The sequence below is a fragment of the Cyprinus carpio genome, chromosome A7 (genome assembly GCF_018340385.1).
Source record: "Cyprinus carpio isolate SPL01 chromosome A7, ASM1834038v1, whole genome shotgun sequence".
Classification (NCBI taxonomy): Eukaryota; Metazoa; Chordata; class Actinopteri; order Cypriniformes; family Cyprinidae; genus Cyprinus; species Cyprinus carpio.
In genome coordinates, this window is record NC_056578.1 from 29,052,710 (window position 1) to 29,073,716 (window position 21,007).

The window sequence follows — 21,007 nt, forward strand, 5'->3', positions numbered from 1 at the left end:
TAAAAGTGCATGTAGCATCCGATGACCCCTTTAACATATTTTGAAATGATTATGGAAAGTCCACTTGTAGACTACAGAATATCCTGGTCCTTTTTAATCTAATCAGTGCAGTTCACATGATAAAGAAATGATAAAAAGACGGTTGCTTTCTGCAGACAATGCCACTTTTATTTGAAACACTGTAAATCAAAGTGCCATTTAAAGGAATAGTTTAGATCCATCTAACTATCCCTTTAATACTACTGCACTGACGGCATACAGCACCAACACAGTACAACACGTTTGAGTTGAATCTATCAGAGGCAGATGCTTTAATATGTCAGTGATTTCAGAATCAGTGTGCTTCACTGTACTCCGAGTGGAGTGGAATAATTCACAGACGCTGCTGCTGGAGGGTGGAAGTGAAATGCTCCTCTCTAGAATCTAGAGGTCTTACAAGCTGGTCCAACATCAGAGAGTCAGACTTTCTGCATGCTCCGTAAACAACGTCCACTATCCAGGGTTTACTTCAGTTTTTTTCCTGATCAGGTTCACATCAACAGAAAAACAGTACAGTGTGTGCTTCTGAAAAGCAGCATCTTTCTCTTTCTTTTTTTACTGCACAATGAGAAAGAAAAAGAAAAACATCTTTGTGTGTCACACTGCACTCTTCAGTTGATCAAACAGGAGGGTTCATGGTACAAAAAAGTACTCCAATGTCAAAACAGTGAGCAGTACAAAGCAGGACAAATGTAATTGATAAGAAGACCACTACTTAATTATTTAAAATCGTGAGAGCACTGTACGTTTTACAAAAATAAAAACTAAAATATAAAAAAATGAGACGCATTCATTTGCAGTCTCATTGTTAAAAGTAAGCTGCATATTAGTCAATTATATATAAATGTAGACTATATATATATATATATATATATATATATATATATATATATATATATATATATATATATGTATTTTATAATGATTTAATAAATTACGACAGTGGTAAAGCAAGCTTTGGCAAATAGTAATAAAACAGTTAGCGTTCACTCAAAGGGATAGTTCACTCAAAAATGAAAATTCTTTTACCCTCATGCCGTTGCAAATCCACAAGAATTTGTCATTCATCTTTGAAACACAAATGAAGATATTTTTCTCTGTTGATGTCTATTGAAAGTGCAGTGTCAAAGTGTTAGTTGCATGGACTTTCCATGGAAGGACAGAAATCTCTCAGGATTCATTAATAACATCTTCATTTGAGTTTCGAAGATGAATGAAAGCTTTATAGGTTTTGATGACAATTTTAATTTTAGGGCAACTATCCCTTTAAAATTCATTAAGCTATGCAAGTTCATCATTCAAGAGTTCAGCTTGACTAATATCAAATACCATGTCCCTTTGAAAAATATCTTCCAGACCAGCTAATGAAGAAAAAATGCAGTCGTTTGGAGACGAGGAAGATAATATGTGCACAGAAATTATTTTTTTTTAGTGTGTCTAACAGCTTATGTTTGATCACTAGCCGTTTGACTAGAGTGAGGCGTTACACAGGAAGCAGCTCTGAATGTCACATGGAGAGTTTATTAAGATTTTCAACAGGAGCATCTGCGCTTTGTGTTCGACATGTGACAGTCGCAGAGAGGGCCTCCATTTCCTCAACTTCCCTTAAATTGTGTAGGCAAATCCCTTTTGGTCTTGTATGGGACTTTATGAAGGTCTGAGGCACTAGAGTGAGAGCATGCTGAGATGGGTGAAGGACACACGTATCTGTGTTTCCTTCACGGCTCAGGCACATGGGGAGCTCCCACCTCTAGAGGAGTGCCAGGGTGGGGAAGGGTCCCCGTGCTTCCCCTCCACACATCAACCGTTTCATGCGTATCAAAGAACTCATCCGGCTCCTCTGGGGTGAGCGGGGTCTGGGCGCTGGAGCCGGCCTCTGAGCTGCTCTCTCTGAGCTCCAGGAGCACAGGCAGAGAGCCGGGCAGCCCACAGAAGGACTCCGTTGGCGGACTGTCGGCCAAGTGTGAACAAGGAGCACAGGGCTCCGCAGGGGCCGGACTTGGCGTTTCGTCACAGCAGGGGCTCTCTGTCAGACACTGGCCTGCAGAGTCTGTGCCGTCCACTGCTATTTCACCGGGTCTCTCCAGGATGGGGGATGGTATGGAGGGGTGCGGGTCCTCAGAAGGGAGGCTGGTTTCAGTGCTGCTGAGTACAGACGTGGAGGACGCGCAGTGGATGTTGTTGTGAGGGGCTGGGTGGATCTCCTCGCTGCTCTGCGGTGTGAGGGTGATCTTCTCACTGAAGCTGAAGCGTGGGGAGGTGTCAGCCGTTGTGGGAGACGAGGGGCCGGCGCTTGACACCGTACTGGAGGGACCACTGCTGTCTGCACGGGGAAATACACACAAACACACACATTATTTGGCTCTTTTTGCAATAGAGGTGTCATTTGTGTCTCTCATATATACTGTATGTGTGTGCAAAAAATGACTTGCACTTGCCAACTTTTACTATGTGTTACTCTAGATGTTTTTCTAAATGCATCAACACAAATTCAGTAACTTTACTTTAAAATGTTTTTTTTTCTGTTTTCTATTATAATGAGAATGCCTTGTTTCCTGTTTCAGCCCTGTGTTTTCACAACTTTTTGCTGTATCAGCCAACATGCACATTTTGATTTAAAAAAATATGAAAATTAAAATCTATTTATATTTAATGTAATGTCATTTTTAATGAAATCTATTTTAATATATTTGCAATTACAAATTAGTAATGATGATGCTTTAAGCTGGTACTTTTAAAATATATTAACTTCAAATGTAATGTCAAATAACACACTCATTAAAATTAGAATCAAGCACTCTACACATGTACATTAGTCAACAAATCAAAATAAGTGTACTTCTTTTAAGCCTGACAAAATTTTTTAAAACAATAATTTAAGATATACTTGGATTTGACATTATTACAAAGTGCACTTTTCAAACAGTCTTGAAATTGTACTTTCTTTAGGGTAGACTTAAGTAGCCTTTTATTAATATTATATTATTAATATAATAAATGTTATATTATCTGCAAGTACGTTTTTTTTTTAGACACCGTTAAGATTTGAAGAACAGTACAAGTGCACATTCAATACACTGAAACGCAACTCTTTTTCAATACAAGTTATAGCCTCATATTTTTGACCATTTTATTGTTGTGTTTAAAATGTCAGCACTGTTTCATTAGCCTTGCACAGTAAACAACTGATAACTGAAAAGTTTGTAGAAACATCAACATTTAATAGTACGGTCAACCCCTTTAATGTTAACTTTGTTACTTCGCTTAAGGCAATAATCATATTCCAACATACACAAAAATGTATGAATTTAGCTTGCAATTGCACAATGATACACATTACCACTTAAACATCATTTGTACATCTGGTCTATCCAACATACATGTAACATGTTAGCAAAATGGCTATATGCATGAGTTTTCTCCACGTGAGGTAGCTAAGGGCAGCAGTACTCACACCATGGTGGCCGATCAGAACGCTGGCGCAGTGAAACAGAGGAGGACAGCACTCTGTGAGGGATGTAAGAGTCCCCCGTGGGCTGGTTCTGGGACTCAAACATGGCTGAGAGAGCTACAGGAGGAGAGACAAACACATACAGTTAGGACACAGATGCATTATATTTCAGTATCAAAAGAACTGCGACTGACCTAAAACTCTCCTAAATATATGTCATGTTAGAGTGGTGCTATGGGCATCACCTCTGGTTGTCCTGGAGTGGGAATCTCCTGCATTCTCACACATGGTCGTCAGGAACTCGTTCACTTGTTTGAGTGAGAGTGAGTTGTGGAGGGTCTCGAGGGGGTAGATGGAAGGCACCATGGAGCAGCCAAAACCTGCAGACATCAGTATGCACCCAGAGTGACACAACAGTCTATTACCACTGAACCAATGTCAACAGTCACCAACTGCCAAACCCTTGTTAGTGACACAACCACAGGACATAGGAACTCTAAATCTACATTTAAAAATAAAGACATTAACACAGTTTGGTCGTAATGTCACACTCACACACACACAACTTCAAGTAAAACAAAAAAGCTCCTTTATTTAGTTGTTAGAGTCTCTATGCACTTCTTTTAGTTGAAAAACCACACTCTTAAGGTAGATTAAAGCAACACGTGTAAATTAGGAGGGAGCTGGCAGAGACAATAATAATAAAAACAGGAATGAATGTGAGAACTGCGCCTGTGGATCATCACGTGATCAGTGCATGAATTTTATAAAAGGAGATATGATTTCATGATAATACATCACTTATGACTATCACTAAAGAAAGTGACCCTGGATTCTGGAGAATTTAGTAAAAAAAATTCTAATAATAACATAATGTGCATGTATGATTATGTATGAAGTAATAGAGGTTTGATTAATCATTGTTGAAAAAAGTGAAAACTGAGAACTCGCAGTATCAACTATCACTATCAAATCCCTGGAAGGCTGTGGCATGCAAATCATGTGCCACTATCATGCAAGTCAGTCATTTCTGATACGTCAGAGAGCCGATGCGACTTGAAGCTGACACAGCTGCAATAAGATGCCACTGGCATGCATCTGCCACACCACACACCCCAACACACAGCAGTGGGACATCACCCTAATGCTACTCCAACCTCTTCTGTACGGAGCGCTAAATTTGACATTAAGGCATGTTTAAATCTGTTCTGTCCGCTTTATAAATACTGGTGTGAATAGTTTGCAAGAGTACCAAACTATCAAACAATAGTACTTCTTTAATTTATGAATTTATGTTAATTTAAATTAAATCTAACTGGGACGTTTAACAAAAGTCATTTACACTCTTTTGTAAGGTGGAATTAATTTATCTCAAAAACTCTGAAATATCACCTAAGAGGGTGATATTTTTTGTATGTTATTTTGTTCTCTTTTATTATAAGAGGAACTGAATGTACCACATTACCATTCAAAAGTTTTTTTTTTTGTTTTTTTGCTTACCAATGCTGCTTTTTGTTATCAAAAGTATAGTAAAAACAGCAATAATGTGAAATATTATTACAATTTGAAATAAATTAAATATATTTTAGATAGTAATGTATTCCTGTGATCAAAGCTGAATTTTCAGCATCATTACTCCAGTCTTCAGTGTCACATGATCCTTCAGAAATCATTCTGATATTATGATTTGGTGCCCATAAAACATTTCTTATTATTATCAATATTGAAAATAGCTGTGCCGTTAAATATTTTTTGTGGAGATGATAATTTTTTTTTTTCAAGATTGTTGATGAATAGAAAGTTTATTTTTATTCGGTTTAAAATTGATTTGAAATAGAATCTTCTCGTTACAATGAGAAAGTTTTTATTGAAACTTTTGATCAATTTAATGCATCCTTGCTGAATCAAAATTTTAGTTTCTATAAATAAATAAATCCAAACTGACCCCAAACTTTCAAACAGTGGTGATCATATTGAAAGGAAAACAGCTTAGGAGGTGAATTACAGATAATTTCATTTTAGATGTATTATGTTAAGGCCAAATCAATACTTTTTTATTTATACCTATATATTTTATAGCTATATAGCTAAAAATAAAAAAGACAACCTACATAAACTTAAAAAAATAAATAAATATAAAATGAGAGCTGTGTCATTGCAAGCTGCTTTTCCAAAAAAACACAAGCATGCTTCAAACAGCAGAGGCGCTAGAGCAAAGCTAAGGCGGCTGTGGCAGCGGTCATTACTGCAGTCACGGCACAGCAGGGCACGGAGGGACCTCCGCAGGGCTGACCGTAGAGGTACTCTAGTGGGTCCTGGCCAGAGATTAACCAGTTGCGGAAGAGGCGGAGATGGTAGGAGCACTGATGGAGGTGGTGGGCAAAAGCACTGTCCACACAGAACGGGTAGCCAATATTGGGGTCGGTGGAAAAGCGCCTCAGCAGCTGGGCTACCTGGTGCTCTTCCAGGGGTTCTGAGGAAGAAGAGGCAGAGCAGGGAAGAAAAGAGTGGAGAGTAGGGGGTTTGAAAAGCAGACGGCTGAGGGCGTGGGGTCCTCATAGGGACATTGTGGACAGAGATTACCGTTTCATTACTTAGCATGCCATAAGAAAGGCTCCCCACAACAGATCTGACACCGTTTAACAGACGCTTCTCCACATTTAAACACACCTAAACAGAGTCAGCCTGAGCGACTGTTCACCAGCAGATAATCCCAAGCAGACACAGCATCACTTAAATCTGCTGTAGTCCACAGCCTTCATTCACAAACCATGTACTGTGCAGAGGAATCTCCTGGGGTCAAGGAACAACTCACTAAGCTATACACAGAAACGGTCTACATCCCCACACTGACATCGAGAACTTCTAAACAAATCTATTTTTCCTCACATGCATATTGACACTGTGTAGTTAGGTGTAGTCGATTAACTCAATCAGCCTGATTGAACTAAAGCTGCGGTGAAGTGAATAAAGTTCTCAGAGGAGTCAAACATCACACCCCTATTAGACTAAACTATGAGGAGGTAACGTTATTACAAAATATATACACAAAAATTTGGGGTCAGGAGGATTTTATTCAGCAAGGATTCATTCAATTGATCAAAAGGTTACTATTTCAAATAAATGCTGTCCTTTTAAACTTTCTGTCGATCAAAGAATCCTGAAAAAATTTATCGTTTCTACAAAAATATTAAGCAGCACAACTGTTTTTTTAAAACTGATAATAATAAGAAATGGTTCTTGAGTACTGAATCAGCATATCATCGGCTGCTGAAAATCAGCTTTACCATCACAGGAAAAAAAATATTTTAAAATCAGAAAACTTTTGCTTTAAATTGTAATAATATTAGTTATTTATGTATTTTTATTTTTTTTACATTTTTTTGATCAAATAAATACAGTCTTCGTCAGACTGACCCCAAACTTTTGAACGCAAGTGTAAAGCCCATTTTTATATCTTTTTATAGATCTCTACCATACCACCACTTTTTGGTAATGTTAGTGATCTTAACAAATATGGACTACATCTATCTATTACATTTGAATATTCAATTATTATTAATTATTATTTATATTATTAATTATTATTAATAATAATTAAAAAAAGATTACTTATTTCAATCATTTAAAAATGACGAATGCAATTTATAAAGGACAATCTATTAAAGAGCTGAGGTGATAAAAAAAAAATCAGAATCAAAAGCCTAAAAAAAAAATACAAAAAAATTCTGCAGCCTGAATGCACACTTGTGTTTTATTGTCATTAGATCATAACCAATGCTTCCAACACGAACACACATATTTGTTTTTTATATCATGCTGTGTATTTTTCATTTATATTAAGTCAGTTAATTATATTTGCTACACCCAATACTAAACCTACTCCTTGCAGAAACCATTTAGTTTTTTTAGATTTTAATTAAGACATTATTCAGTCTCTTTATTAAGCCGTTTCATCATGTGTACCATTGGGAGGTGCCAACAATGTAAATGATTACAGGTTTAACAATCCTGGTGGGGACATTTGATCCCCACCTGACCCACATATGCACACACTTTACCAGGAAAACACAAAAATATAATAATTAGGCCGAATGAACTAATTCATTTAAAGAGTATGCACTCATTTCAGAGACATGAAGGTAAATGAGTATTTCTTAATAACTACAGAGACATAATTAGGTTGGTGGAAAGGTTTTGAGAGCTGGATGGCTTGGAATGTGTGGTGGGTAGAGTGTGTGGGATCTGGCAGGGGATGGGGATTGTGTAGGTGGATCAGGGGCCATCTTTAAGCTCTGCCTGAGATGTACTGAACACATACAGAACTGTGTCCAAATACACCTACATAACACACTGCAGTAATTCATATAATTTCACAAGCAGTTTTTTGCATTGTTCTTGACCTTTGTTATCACCTCCATTCAGGTCAGTTTACACTAGACAACATCTCAAGACATCCTTTTGACCACAACATACGCAAGACGTTTCTTTTACCAAGAGAGACAAAACACTTATCGTCTTAACCAACATAACATCAACATGCACATGTGTCTATCAATCAAGTGTAGAGAACTACAAAAGACACAGGCTAGTTCAACCGTATCTGCAAATGTGGTAGGACATTTTAATCACATAAACTGAAAATGTCTATTTCTATTTGAAAGAAATGCTTGTCGTTTGTGGCATTTCAGATTTGAAGCTGCTTCCCATGAAGAACCAGAGTAAAACACTCCTCGGTTTCATAGCTCAACATTTACAACATTTAACATAATTGGGTCAAAGACGAAAAAAATTAAAGTTTAATACAGCTTTAAATTTTGTATTTCCCAATACATTAGAATGCATCCTGTTTAATTTTATGTTTTTCTAAGGAAAAAAATAACGACTATCATACATTTTTTAATATAATTTACAGAAGACACCCACTAAAATGTCATTCAGTGTAAACCAATAAATCTCGTTAGGCATATTTTAAACAAGAGTCATTTGATGACAAATTAAAAGACCAAGAATTAAAAGATCACAGTGCAGTCCTCAAATACCAATTAACTTTCATTTATAAATCTTTATACTTTGCTAATGTCCTTCAAACCACAAAGGTTTTGCTCATTTGTCAGCAAGACATTTTTGTAAGGAAGAGAAAGTCATTTAAAATATAATAACATTTAGTATGATCACATATTCTTTTATGTATTTTAATAAATACCGGTCACAAGTATATTGTTTAATTTTTACGTAAATATATGTGGTTTGTTACCGTGAAGGACGTTTTGCCAAAGACGAAAATAATATTGTCATTGTGCCCATAATTGCAATGTTTTAGTATTAGTCTGTATCATTAAAATCGTTTTAATAATATTCCTGAGAAAATGACTGCAGAATCAAATGTTGAAAAGTAGCAAGCATATTATTCTACTGTTCTGATGCTCTCTGCAATGCTTGCTTAGCTTGTCACTTTGTTTCTGACTTGCCCGGCCTCAAAAATTTTTGCTTGCAGGTACATTTATGAATACTTTCTGTTTGTACTTTCTATCTTTATAGTTATTGTTCTTGGTGTGGGCGGGCTTTAAGAGTGCCACCCAAGCTACTAGGTCTGCAGTTACTTTACTAGGCTTTTTTTTTTTTACAGTGAGCAGCTCTCTCTGTTTGTGGGCATCTAAAATTAATCAATAACACAAACTAAACAATACAAAAATGCATTCAAATAATAATATTTATTAAGTTTAATATATATTTGTCAGTACTAAATATTCCTCATTTATATGTAATGTAAGTAAGATGCTAAAAAGGTTGTTTACACAGTGATACTGTCATTCAGTGTAATTTGACAAAAACATTACCCTGAATGACAAATATTCTACTTCTGCTTATATTGTAGGCAATCAACTGGCCACCTGTATCAAACACTGAGCTTGGCCAGTAAAGTAAATCACAGTTATTCACAACATCTACTTATTTTTCAAAAAAATCTAACAATAAAAGTATTTTTTGGCATTTCACTGAATGCAAGTTTTTGTAACTTAGGTTACCACACCATGAAAAGGTGATATTATAAAATACTTAAGACTCACTTTTCTTGCAGCACCACGTGGTCTTCCAGGTGCCATTTGATGATGTCACAGACTGTCAAATGACTATCAGATATGTATATGATTTCAGAATGGCTTCTTGTTCCTGTTACAATGAATGACCTCTAAAAAAACTGCATTTTCGGGACAAAAGTCCCTTGGTTATTTTAATACTTAAAAAAAAAAAATAAATAAATAAACACATAAGGCATAGTCCTTTTCATATAACATAGCCAATGCATTTTGAAAATGCCAAGAGAACAAATATATTTTTTAACTTATTTAAAAATCAAAGTTCAGACCATTGTGCTTTGGAACATTATTTCCCCTACTGTATTGACATTTTTTTCCCCACAAAAGTTATTTGAAATATGAAAGTAGACACTTTACTTGCATTTAATATGTTTTTTTAATGCATTTAAAACAGGGCTCTGAACCAGTTCAAGGAACGAAAATGAAAACCGGAAACGAACGAAATTTTGACAAGAACAGAACCAGAAACAGAAACGTAATCAGATTTTATAGTTCTGAACAGAATCGAAAATTTGAAATGACCATTAACCGGTTAATAACGTTATTTTATCGTTCCATTTAATATTTGAAATTTGCTGTCAACCAATCATGAATTCCAGTAGTACTATACAAATGTGACGCTGAAGCCAACGAGTGAAATGTGAACTCATCATAGGTAAGTCGCAATGGCAATGTACCGCCCTTAGAGTTTATCTGAGGATAGTGTAAGATGAATTCAACAGATCACATGCACCTGCAGCGCTTCTGTGAATGGAGAAAACAGAAGAACTATAGGCTTACATAAAGGAATATAGGCATATACACTAAATATATTTCACTTAAATCATATTGACAGATTAACGAAACGAAAGAAAAATGTGCTAAATTACAGTTCATTGTGACACGTTCCAAAGTTTTCGGAAAGGAAAACGAAACAGCAGAGAGTAGTCTTCTTTATTTTGCAAAAGCCTTACAGTTTTAATTATTTTGCAAAAGCTTGACAGCTTTGAATAATGTCTTGCTTCTGTCTAACCAACCAGCGATGTTCTGATCATCGCGGCAAAGCCTTACGCGCACTCACAACATCATTTTTATATATAAAACCCTTCACAATAACAAAAAAATAAATACAAATAAACAAATAAAAAGTTACACACACCTCTCTTACAAAAAAAATTTGTTGCGTTCAGCGTGACCGCGCCTCACTGTGCTGATATAGCTGATGTGAAGGATGATGTTTTATCTCGATGAAAGTACAAACACTATATAATAAATAATATTTTAGCATCCAGATGCGTCGGGAATATTGAAACATTTGGATTTGTGCTGAATGAGAGAGGTAGGCATCAGCTTCACCTTAAATTAATTTGTTTTTGGATTGACGTATTTATAGCCTAAACTTTAGAGCATTTGTTTTGGAGAGAAACTAATAACTGCTTTTATAATGTTTTTAAACATTTTGCTTTAGCCTACAGGCATTTTAGCCTTCATTAATTCGGAAAGTAATAGGGCTAATAAAATGCGACGTGAGCGACGTGAGACTTTTTTTGTTTAGTAGCCTACATTTGGCCAAAATCTAGAAAAGATGATACTGTATTGGCTGTGACTAAGCGCAGCGGGTTATTGGCTAACATTACCAGATCTCTCTTTTTGAGTAAAGAAAACGCTGTACTTCATTATTATTACAATTATTATTATTAGGCACTGCTTCTCGGAGTGAATCGATTGATTATTTTTTCTTCTTCAACAACCCATTAAAAAAAACTACTTTCAACAACATCATATGAAGAAAACAAAAAAATTACTTACTTCCTTTCACCCAAACAATTACAATTCACAACAACATTAATCTTAAATAAAATTGGAGAAAAGATTAATGGAGTAATTGAACAATCAATTTCTGCTACATTTAAATACTTTCAAAACAGTGGAAAACACTGTCCAACAACACCAGAGCAATGACAGTAGAATTCATTATCTTGAATATCCATTCATAATTGTATATTACGAAAAAATCATGATTTTAATCAGTAGTATTTTTAAGTATTTATTTTGCAGTAGGAATATCAAAACATCCTTTTTACAAACTAAATTTAATTACTTACAACTTGTTTGCAGAGAATATATCTTGAATTAACTTATTTTTCTCAGCTCAGTCAAATTGTTTTTAACAAATTAATTCAAGATATTCTCTTTGACATATATTACTGTTCAAAAGTTTAGGGTTAGAGAGATTTTTTTTTATGTTTTTGAAAACAAAAGCTATTTTGGTCATGAAGTCTGCATTTATTTGATCGAAAATACAAAAACAATGAAATATTGTTTCAATTTAAAATATTAAATGTAATAATAATAATACTTTGTAATAAATTTGTAATTTGTGATAATTTGTAATAATAAATTAATCTTTTCTATTTTAATATATTTTAAAAATGTAATTTATTTCTGTGATAGCAAAGCTGAATTTTCATCAGTTTCACTGTCACATGATCCTTCAGAAATAATTCTAATGTACTGATTTAGTGCTCAAGAAACATTTCTTATTATCAACATTGAGATAGTGCTGCTTAATATTAATTTTTTTGGAAACTGTGATACTATTTTAAGATTATTTAATGAAAAGAAAGTAAATGCTACAGAACAGCATTTACTTGAAATAGAGATTTTTGGTAACATTATAAATGCATTTACGGTCTAATTTTTATACAGCAACAATTCATTAAATAGATCAAAAATATTCATTTCTTAAGAAAAAAAAATCAACTGACCCCAAACTTTTGAACAGTAGTGTATCTTAAGTTTAGCTTCCCAAATGTAAAACCATTTTTTTTGCAGTGTAATACACCCACCTTCCCGTAGACTTACAATCACATACAATCAATCAAAACAAACAAACACAAACAAAAAACAACAACAAACAAAAAACAGTCAAACTAAACTCATTCACACGAACGTTACAGATAGCGATAGCGAGTCATCCATAACTGATTAACACTGAGTCACTGGGTGAGAGTAAGAGTTGTCCGCAGGAGGTTACAGATAGCGATAGCAGTGTATGTGGGGAGGGTTTGAGACTTTGGTGAATGGTTAAAAAGATGATGAAACTGGAGAGGTCGAAGGAAACATGGCAGAAATCACGTGAAAACAGAAGAAAACTAAACCGACCAAAAATTCCAAAATGAAAAGTGTTTTCCATTGACATGCAAAACAAAGGGAGGTGGAGGAAGTGGAAATATACTTGAAGAGAAGCAGACGTACCATTAGTCGGATGCTTTGCAAACGACACAGAAAATCTCTTTACTGCCGGCATAGACAACAACTCTGAGGAAATAAAAAAGGTCACTAGAGTTACCATAATTTACAGTACACCTGTAAGGATGGGGATGGTGTTACAGAGCTGAAGGTGTGAGACTGTAAAGGATAGTAGGGTGAGGAGTACAGGGCTGGGTTTCCACTGAGACTACAGACTCAGAAACACTGGGTCAGAAAGCAGAAGAGCAGTGTTTAGTGTCTCAATGTGATTTAGACTTTCAGCTAAAGAATGACAATGTTCCTTATTACAAGGAAGTAAGATGTCAGTCTCACAGATGGGTTTATTGAGGCTATTCCTAGCTCAGGTAGAGAAAATAAACTCTTAGGGTGCTTTCACACTAGCACTTATGGTGCGCACCTGGGTTCGATTGACGTCAGAGTTCGGTTCATTTGGATGATGTGAACACTGTCTTCCGAACTCAGGTGCACACCCGCGAGCCGTACCTGAGTCCACTTAAAAAGGGTCTGGGGTACGGTTCATCTGAACTCCGGTGCGGTTCGCTGCTGATGTAAATGCAATTGTACCAAATTGCGGAAGTGAACCTCTATTAATGACATATTATTGTGTGTGTTTCGCTCACTTTCCTGATGAGTGTGACTGACGCGCTGCAAACAGAGAGCTGTATATGTCATTTATGTTCGCCTTCAGCGTTTTTTAGAGCATTTGCAGTACATGCGTAAGGCAGACAGAAGTGCCGTTATGTACCAGAGCTTTGTAAACAAAACAACGGTTCAAAAAACGTAATTATATAAAAGTGCAGAAAGCAAATGTTATGCATTTGCCGCCTTCTCCTGCGCTGTCGTTACTAAGCAACGGGGAAAACAGCTGCTGGCTTGATGACGCAAACGAACCGCGGTTCAAACCAAGTGTGCTTCACTAGTCCTCAAAAGGGAAGCCATCGCGTTTCGATCGCCCCCAGGTGGCTGGCCCAGTATAGCTCATAAACCCCGCCCTCTCCGTGTAATCTAATGGGACGTGGGACAATAATTTAATTTAACTTTAAATATTTTGTTTTCAAACATGGTTTATGTCATTTGATGTAGATTTTATCACGCTGATGTAAGTTAGGGTGTTCGTTTTTTAAAATAAGTTTAGTTTTAGTTAGTTATGTGATGCTATAAAAACGCGCCAACTGACTTTTTGACAATCTTTAGGAATAGATTGGAGTTGTATTTACCTTATTTTAACACAAGCCTCTTATACGAAAAATCAGCAGACAAAAATTGGACCAGTCAGGCTAATTTAAAAAAGGGTCAGGGGCTTGTGTTTGACTTGCGGGAGTGTGGGCGGGACGCGGCACCACTTCGCTCTCTACTGCGCAGACCCTGGTCCCAAATCAGAGCAATATGGCCACGCCCTATTGGGACAATGGCGCCTTTACTTTTCTTCAATGGAAGTGAATGAAGGTGCATCATCCATCTTTTTTACAGTCTATGGTTCGGACCCAAATAAAATAATGTGAACGCAGTCCAGCGGGGACGGGGACGGGGAGGGGGGGGTGAAGCAATCGAACTCGGGTTCGGACCAGGCAAGCGAACCAAGTGTGAAAGCACCCTTAAAAAAAGAATGACAATAAGAGGATCTTTATCTTAACTGCTTAAATGTCTTCACATAGTTGCCACTGTAAAGGAGTGAATCTATTTATAACACTTTGGCTACAGTAATATTTTCGGCTTGTCACTGTATGAGCACTTCTCTTCTATAAATACAGATGCCATCTTATCAGACGTCATCTCTCAGAACAAACAAAATGATGGACAGAAGCATGAAAAGCTGGAGACGGTCAGATCGACCCCTCGCTTCTGTAAGCAAATCTGAGAGTCTGTAGCGTAACAGCACATGCCTTCACAGGACAAAACCACACACAACAGGGAAGACACAGAGACTGGGGATTGTGTTCTATGACCGGCCAGTCCTAGAGACCAGCCAGAGATTTTAAATGAAGCTAATACGGTTAAATGAACAGGCTCATGTATTCGATAGTAACAAATGCAAGAGTAAAGTTATAACTGCAAAACAGCAGTAAACAAAACAAGACACATGGGAACTGAAACAGGGGGAACGCCAAACAATGTCACACTGACACCTTGTGGACAATAGGATTCACCATGAGTGAACAAACTGAACATTCTGGAAGGAATCGGGATGTGAGAGCACTCCAGTATGGACCGGAGAGACAATGTGTCAATACAGTTTCAGATAAAACACCAAACTAGAGTGAAATCCAAAGCAGGTTTGGCCACTTATCGAATTTAGTAATAATTTCAATCCCCAAATATTGGATAACACTTTATAATAAGGTTCAGTTCATAAACATTACAGATCAAGAATAACAATCACCAGTCATTTTAACAGTTTGTATAAGTTAGGTTAATGTTATTGTTAATTGTTAATTCAATTTTTTTAATAATACATTAGTTCATGTTAAAAACTTGAAATGTTACAAATGTATTGTAAATTCCTACATATACTATTAACCAAGATTAATAAATGGTGTAAAAGTATGTGTTAAATAGTGTTAACATATAGAATCTTATTGTAAAGTGTTACCAAATAAAATGATGTGATAAAATTGCAATATACACTACTGTTCAAAAGTCTGGGATCAGTAAGATTTTTTTTTTTTTTTTTTTTTAACAAATTAATACTTTTATTCAGCAAGGATGCACTGAATTGATCAAAAGTGACAGAAAATAATATTACAAAAGATTTCTATTTCATATACATGATGTTCTTTAAATCCTGAAAAAAATGTAGCAAGGTTTCCACAAAATTATATTAAGCAGCACAAATGTTTTCAACATTGATAATAGTAAGAAATGTTTCTCAAGCACCAAATCAGCATATCAGAATGATTTCTGAAGGGTCATGTGACAATGAAGACTAAAATTCTGAAATTCAGCTTTGCCATAATAGGAATACATAACCTTTAGATATTTTAGATAATATGAAATATAATGTATAGAAAACAGATTTTAAAATGTAACATTTCACAATATTACTGTTTTAACTGTATTACTGCAAATATAAGATTTCTTTCCAAACATGTAAAAAAAAAAAAAAAATCTTACAGACCTCAGACTTTTGAACAGTAGTGTACAGTGAGTATAGAAAATAATTCCCCCTTCAAAATAATCACATTTTGTTGCTTTTCAGCCTGAAATGAAGACGGACACAGTTTTTGTTTTCATCCAGCTGTATTTGTGCAACTTATAACATCCAAGTGAAAAATATAACAACATGTCAGAAAAAAAAATTAAAAAACAGAATTGGAAAAAGGATCACCCCCTCCTAAAAATGACTTGTAAACTCAATCAGGTGTAGCTAATCACATTCTCAATGGCACACAAAGCTATTTGACTTCCATCTGTGATCAGCTGTGGTCATTTTGATTTAGCTCAGCATGAAAAGAGTTTTCCTGGAGCATTTCAGTCCTTGGTAGTGCAACTGAAGCAAAGAATCAACTATGAATGGCAAGGCACTGTCTAAAGATCTCCGGGATAAAGTTGTGGACAGGCACAAGTCAGGAGATGGATACAAATAAATTCCAAAGGCTTTATCGATGCCTAGAAGCACAGTGAAGTCTATTATTAAGAAGTCAAAGGTATTTGATAGAATACAGACACTCCCTGGATCAGGACGACGTCCCTGTAAACTGGATTAAAGAGCAGGGGGAAACTGGTCAGAGAGACTATCAAGAGGCCTACAGCAACTCTGAAGCAGCTGCAGGAATTTATGACAAAGACTGGTTATTGTGTGCATGTGACTACAATATCACAGATTCTCCACAAATGTGGTTTGTATGGGAAGGTTGCAAGAAAAAAGCCACTCCTCAAGAAAGGCCACATGCAGTCACGACTGAGCTTTGCCAAAACACACCTTGAAGATTCTGAGGAAGCTGAGACTATGAGACTAACGATATGTCTGGCGGAAATCCAATCCAGCTCACCATCCAAATAACAGCATCCTACAGTAAAGCATGGAGCTGGTAATATCATGTTTCTCTGCAGCAGGGACTGGAGCACTTGTCAGGATAGAAAGAAAAATGGATGGGGCAAAATACTGTCAAATCATGAAAGTTGTCAATAGGAAGAAGGTTTACCTTCCAACATGACAATGACCCAAAGCACACAGCAAACTGAGCACACAGTGGTTGAAGGAGAAAAAGGTGAATGTCCTTGCATGGTCTAGATGTGCAAAGTTAGTAGAGACATGTCCCTACAGACTAAAGGTGCTCCTGTAGCTCAAGTGGTAGAGCATTGCGTTAACAAACGCAAGGCTGGGAGTTCGATTCTCCGGGAACACATGATAGGTAAAAATTGATAGCCTGAATGCACTGTAAGTCGCTTTGGATAAAAGCGTCTGCTAAATGCATAAAATTAAAATTTTAAATTTAAATTTAAAGGCTGTAATTAAAGCAAAAGGGGGTGATCCTTTTTCCAAATCGGTGATTCTGGTTTTGATTTTTATTAAAAACAATTTCTGACATGTTTATGTTTTTCTTATATGTTGCACAATACAGCTGGATAAAAACAAAAACTGTGTCCGTCTTCATTTCAGGCTGCAAAGCAACAAAATGTGATTATTTTAAAGCGGGGTGATTCTTTTCTATACCCACTGTATCTGAGTCTGAATTGTAAAAAGTGATCATGTAGCAAATAGCCCCTTTATATAGCAGAAGGGAAGGCAAGGTCAGAATTTATATTCATTTTGCAATTCACAAAATCGAAATTTTTACCATGTTTTTGCTTCAAACTTTTTTTGATTCCTGCAGTGGTACATAAACATATGCGTTTCTAAATAAATGATGTCAAAAATATAGCACTGCTTATGTGATAAATATAATTAATGACAAGTCAACAAAGACATAATTTATGAAAGACGATGAATAGCACTGCAGACTCCATGAGTTTTTGGACACCACACATTCAAGCTCATGAAAATGAACCAGACGTGAAATGCTGAGTATGACAGCAAGATGTGTGATACACACTCAGGGCCTGATGCAATGAATCTTCTCAATCCTAAACTTTACATTACTCACATTTACAGGAAGTGCCCTTTAACTATAGTTTCTAGCTTCTACACTATTTTATTATCTCTATGAGAGAAGGAGCTGGACTGAGCACATACCGTCTTTATAGGTCAAACTGCCCGAGGAGAATTTTTTGCGGTGTGTGCGTGCGTAGTCCTGAAGGTTGGGGGCACTAGAGGAGCCCCCCAGGACGTTGGTGCTGAAGAGGCCAGCGCACTGAGAGCCTGCGGAGGGGGTTAGATCATGGAATTAGTGTGCACACCAACCACATACACTTATTAATCAAAACACAACAGTTACTGCAGAGAGAGTGAGAGGATTATACAGTCATAATATATGACTCATGCCAAAACCATTACGGTTTGGAGGACATCAATGACAGAGGCTTAGCAGAGCAAAATCGAATTAACAAAAAACAGAAGGAATGTTCTTGCTAGGGAAATATTCATGAAAGTATATACCTTATATCTATTAAATATAACTAAATAAATAAATACAAAAAAAAAAACTTTAGTGAAATGGTAGATGAGTATGTTAAGTATATGAGACATATGAACGAGTATATGAATATATGAACGTCAGCGTTCACATGTCATTGATAGTAAATACTGTATATATGATTACACAAGTAAATAATTTCAAATCTACAGATAGTTAGGTATGAAATATGTCTGTCTGCATGCAGGATTATTTGCTCATTTACACCCTTGTCAAAGTTTTAAAACTGCAGTAAATTCATGGCACTTTCTTTCATAGGTAACATCTTTGCGTAAAAGATAAACAACTAAACTGACATCAGAGATCACAGCACTAGTTTTAAATAGAGCAGAAGCACAGAATGCTCCCTCCAAGACGTCTAAAAATCAACAGCATCCTACTCCCACACACCAAACTCCAGATTTGGATGCAAAATGTCTATCCACCAATTTCCTTGGTAACATCAATGAAAGCAGTAAGCTAATGGATTTTACACCCAAATTAACATGCAATATAGTGTTGCGTTGGATTCAAAGGGTGACTTCCTGTCAGGGAGAAGAGATAAACAGCAGTTGTTGAGGCTGAGTGAGGGACAGACACACAATACCAACCTAATCCGCTCTGCTTCATCTCTGGAGACTGACGCGAGCAGGAGGGGAAGAGGCGATAGCTGCCCCCTTTAGAGGACGAGCTTTCTGACAGGACCTGTGCACACAACAAATGAAGCACTTTTAAATCACAGTACATAAAACCCATCCTTATTCTGTCAATTTGACACCACAGAGATTTATAAAAGTATTTTTAAAGCACACTGTTCAGTGGTTGGCATGGTTGGTAGCTGAGTGAGATACCTCCATGGAGCCAGTCTTGCGGTTCCGGATCAGAGGGGATTTCCTCTGGGTGCCGATGGCCTCTGAAAGGGGCAAAGCGCGGTCAGGCTCATCTTGTATAAGATTTTCCAAGCTACCAGGGTCTGTTTGCTTCTGATCATTCTATGTGAACACACACAAACACAGACATGGACAAACATTAGCTGAACAACAATCTAATCCAAACATAATGAGAAAATGGAACAAAGGAAAGTCTGTATACTTCAGCTGAAGCTGGTCGGAAGCCAAAGCCCATCGGAGCGCTCTCCTCCTCCGATACTTTGACCCCAGGGCTGAAATGCAGCTCCACGTGGAAGCGTTCTTCAGAGGATGGGTCCTGAGTTAACACAATATCACAATTGTCCCATTTCTTTGAAGCACACTATTGAGACTGCAAAGTCAGTTATTACAGTTCACTTATGTTTATTCTGTGCCTCAAAGGAGCAGAACGGACAGTGAGAGCAGGATGTACCTTTTTGTTGTCTTCATAGAGCATTATGACGATCTGGGTCATGTAGTTGAGCTCAGACACTGCACTCAGATAATCCATGGCTCTCTTCCACTGCTGGTCCTTCTCCTCCTGAAACGTCATGCATCCTTAAACACTCAACTGATACCACAATCAAAGACAATGGCTTAAAAAAAAAAGTGTTCTTGTTCTACTTTTCATTAGTACTACTGCTATAGCTTCTGTACTTGTCTACCCTTTTGAAAAAGTACACTTTAGCATGCAGTACCTCAGTTGTGTCAGTCATTTTGACTTCACCCTCAATACATTTCTCAATGCCAAAGTGGCATAAGTGCAGTTACACCCTTTTGGCACCAACTGGCTTGGTATTTTCAGTGTTAAGTCTTTTGGTTTCTAATGAATAATTCCAATTTTGAATTCACTTGTGTCCTTTTGGCAGTAGAAAGAGCTCATCAAGAGCTTTCATTTGATGTAATGATGAAGTTGGAATTTACTGTATTTAAAATATATTCATTTTCTAATGTGCTATGATACTTACATCCAACAGGCCACCATAACGGAAGATGCTAAGCAGTGAGTGGACGTGACTCTCACTCGTGAAATACAGCCGAGTTCGGACATGCCTGCCTGGTGACAGCACTCCACGTGAATATCTGGGACACAAAGAGAAGGACAAGTGTGAGCTCTTATGCTCAACAGGAGAGAGCAAATGAAAGAGATGAGATTGACAAAACAGGGCATCTCACAGTGGATGCAGCTTGTTTACAGACTCGTCCTCATGTGTCCTCTGAAGGTCAAGCTGAATCTTCTTCACTAAAGGCAGACAGTAGGCATACGCAATGTCCAGCTTCTCCACCTTATTAATGCCGTACTCCTAAAAAAGTAGTTTGAAGGACAGTTGTAGTACAGTTGCAACACTCAAATATATACATATTTAAAAAAAAAAAAAAAATTACAAAAACAAAACAAAATTACTAAAACTAAAATGAAAACAGAAAATAAAAAATTTAAATCTAATTCAAAATATAAACAAAAACTAGTATGTCAGTGATACTAAAATAACACGGGCTGTTAGTTGGAAAGTGTCAACATATTCTTCAAAGGGTTTAAAAATTAATTTTTTAGATGTAACTTTTTGTTGTGATATCCAAGGACTGAGTGATATGTGAAAAAAATATTTAAGCTGATTTTTTTTCCCCAAACAAAGCAATAGCTAGTGCTAGTGAAAATATTTGGAGAAATATCGGTATTCGAACAAACCTGTTGCTAAAGCA

At 36.5% G+C, this 21,007-nt stretch overlaps 1 protein-coding gene across 3 annotated transcripts in view; it reads right to left on the reverse strand.

The window, feature by feature from the left end:
- Positions 1-142: 142 nt before the first annotated feature.
- ppip5k1a (diphosphoinositol pentakisphosphate kinase 1a) overlaps positions 143-21,007 on the reverse strand; it is a 35,447-nt gene continuing 14,582 nt past the window's right edge. The window contains exons 20-32 of one of the 3 annotated variants that reach the window (XM_042760724.1): positions 20,480-20,607; positions 20,272-20,386; positions 19,737-19,844; positions 19,488-19,601; positions 19,247-19,387; positions 19,007-19,100; positions 18,017-18,142; positions 17,622-17,651; positions 12,829-12,891; positions 5,784-5,963; positions 3,736-3,870; positions 3,494-3,607; positions 143-2,362 (exon numbers count right to left, since the gene is read on the reverse strand). In XM_042760724.1, coding sequence (XP_042616658.1) covers positions 1,758-2,362; positions 3,494-3,607; positions 3,736-3,870; positions 5,784-5,963; positions 12,829-12,891; positions 17,622-17,651; positions 18,017-18,142; positions 19,007-19,100; positions 19,247-19,387; positions 19,488-19,601; positions 19,737-19,844; positions 20,272-20,386; positions 20,480-20,607 — 1,953 coding nt within the window. In that variant the 3' untranslated portion in view covers positions 143-1,757. Of the gene's footprint in view, positions 2,363-3,493; positions 3,608-3,735; positions 3,871-5,242; positions 5,964-12,828; positions 12,892-17,621; positions 17,652-18,016; positions 18,143-19,006; positions 19,101-19,246; positions 19,388-19,487; positions 19,602-19,736; positions 19,845-20,271; positions 20,387-20,479; positions 20,608-21,007 lie in introns of those variants that run through there. The other 2 variants (XM_042760722.1, XM_042760723.1) reach the window with 2 other exon arrangements.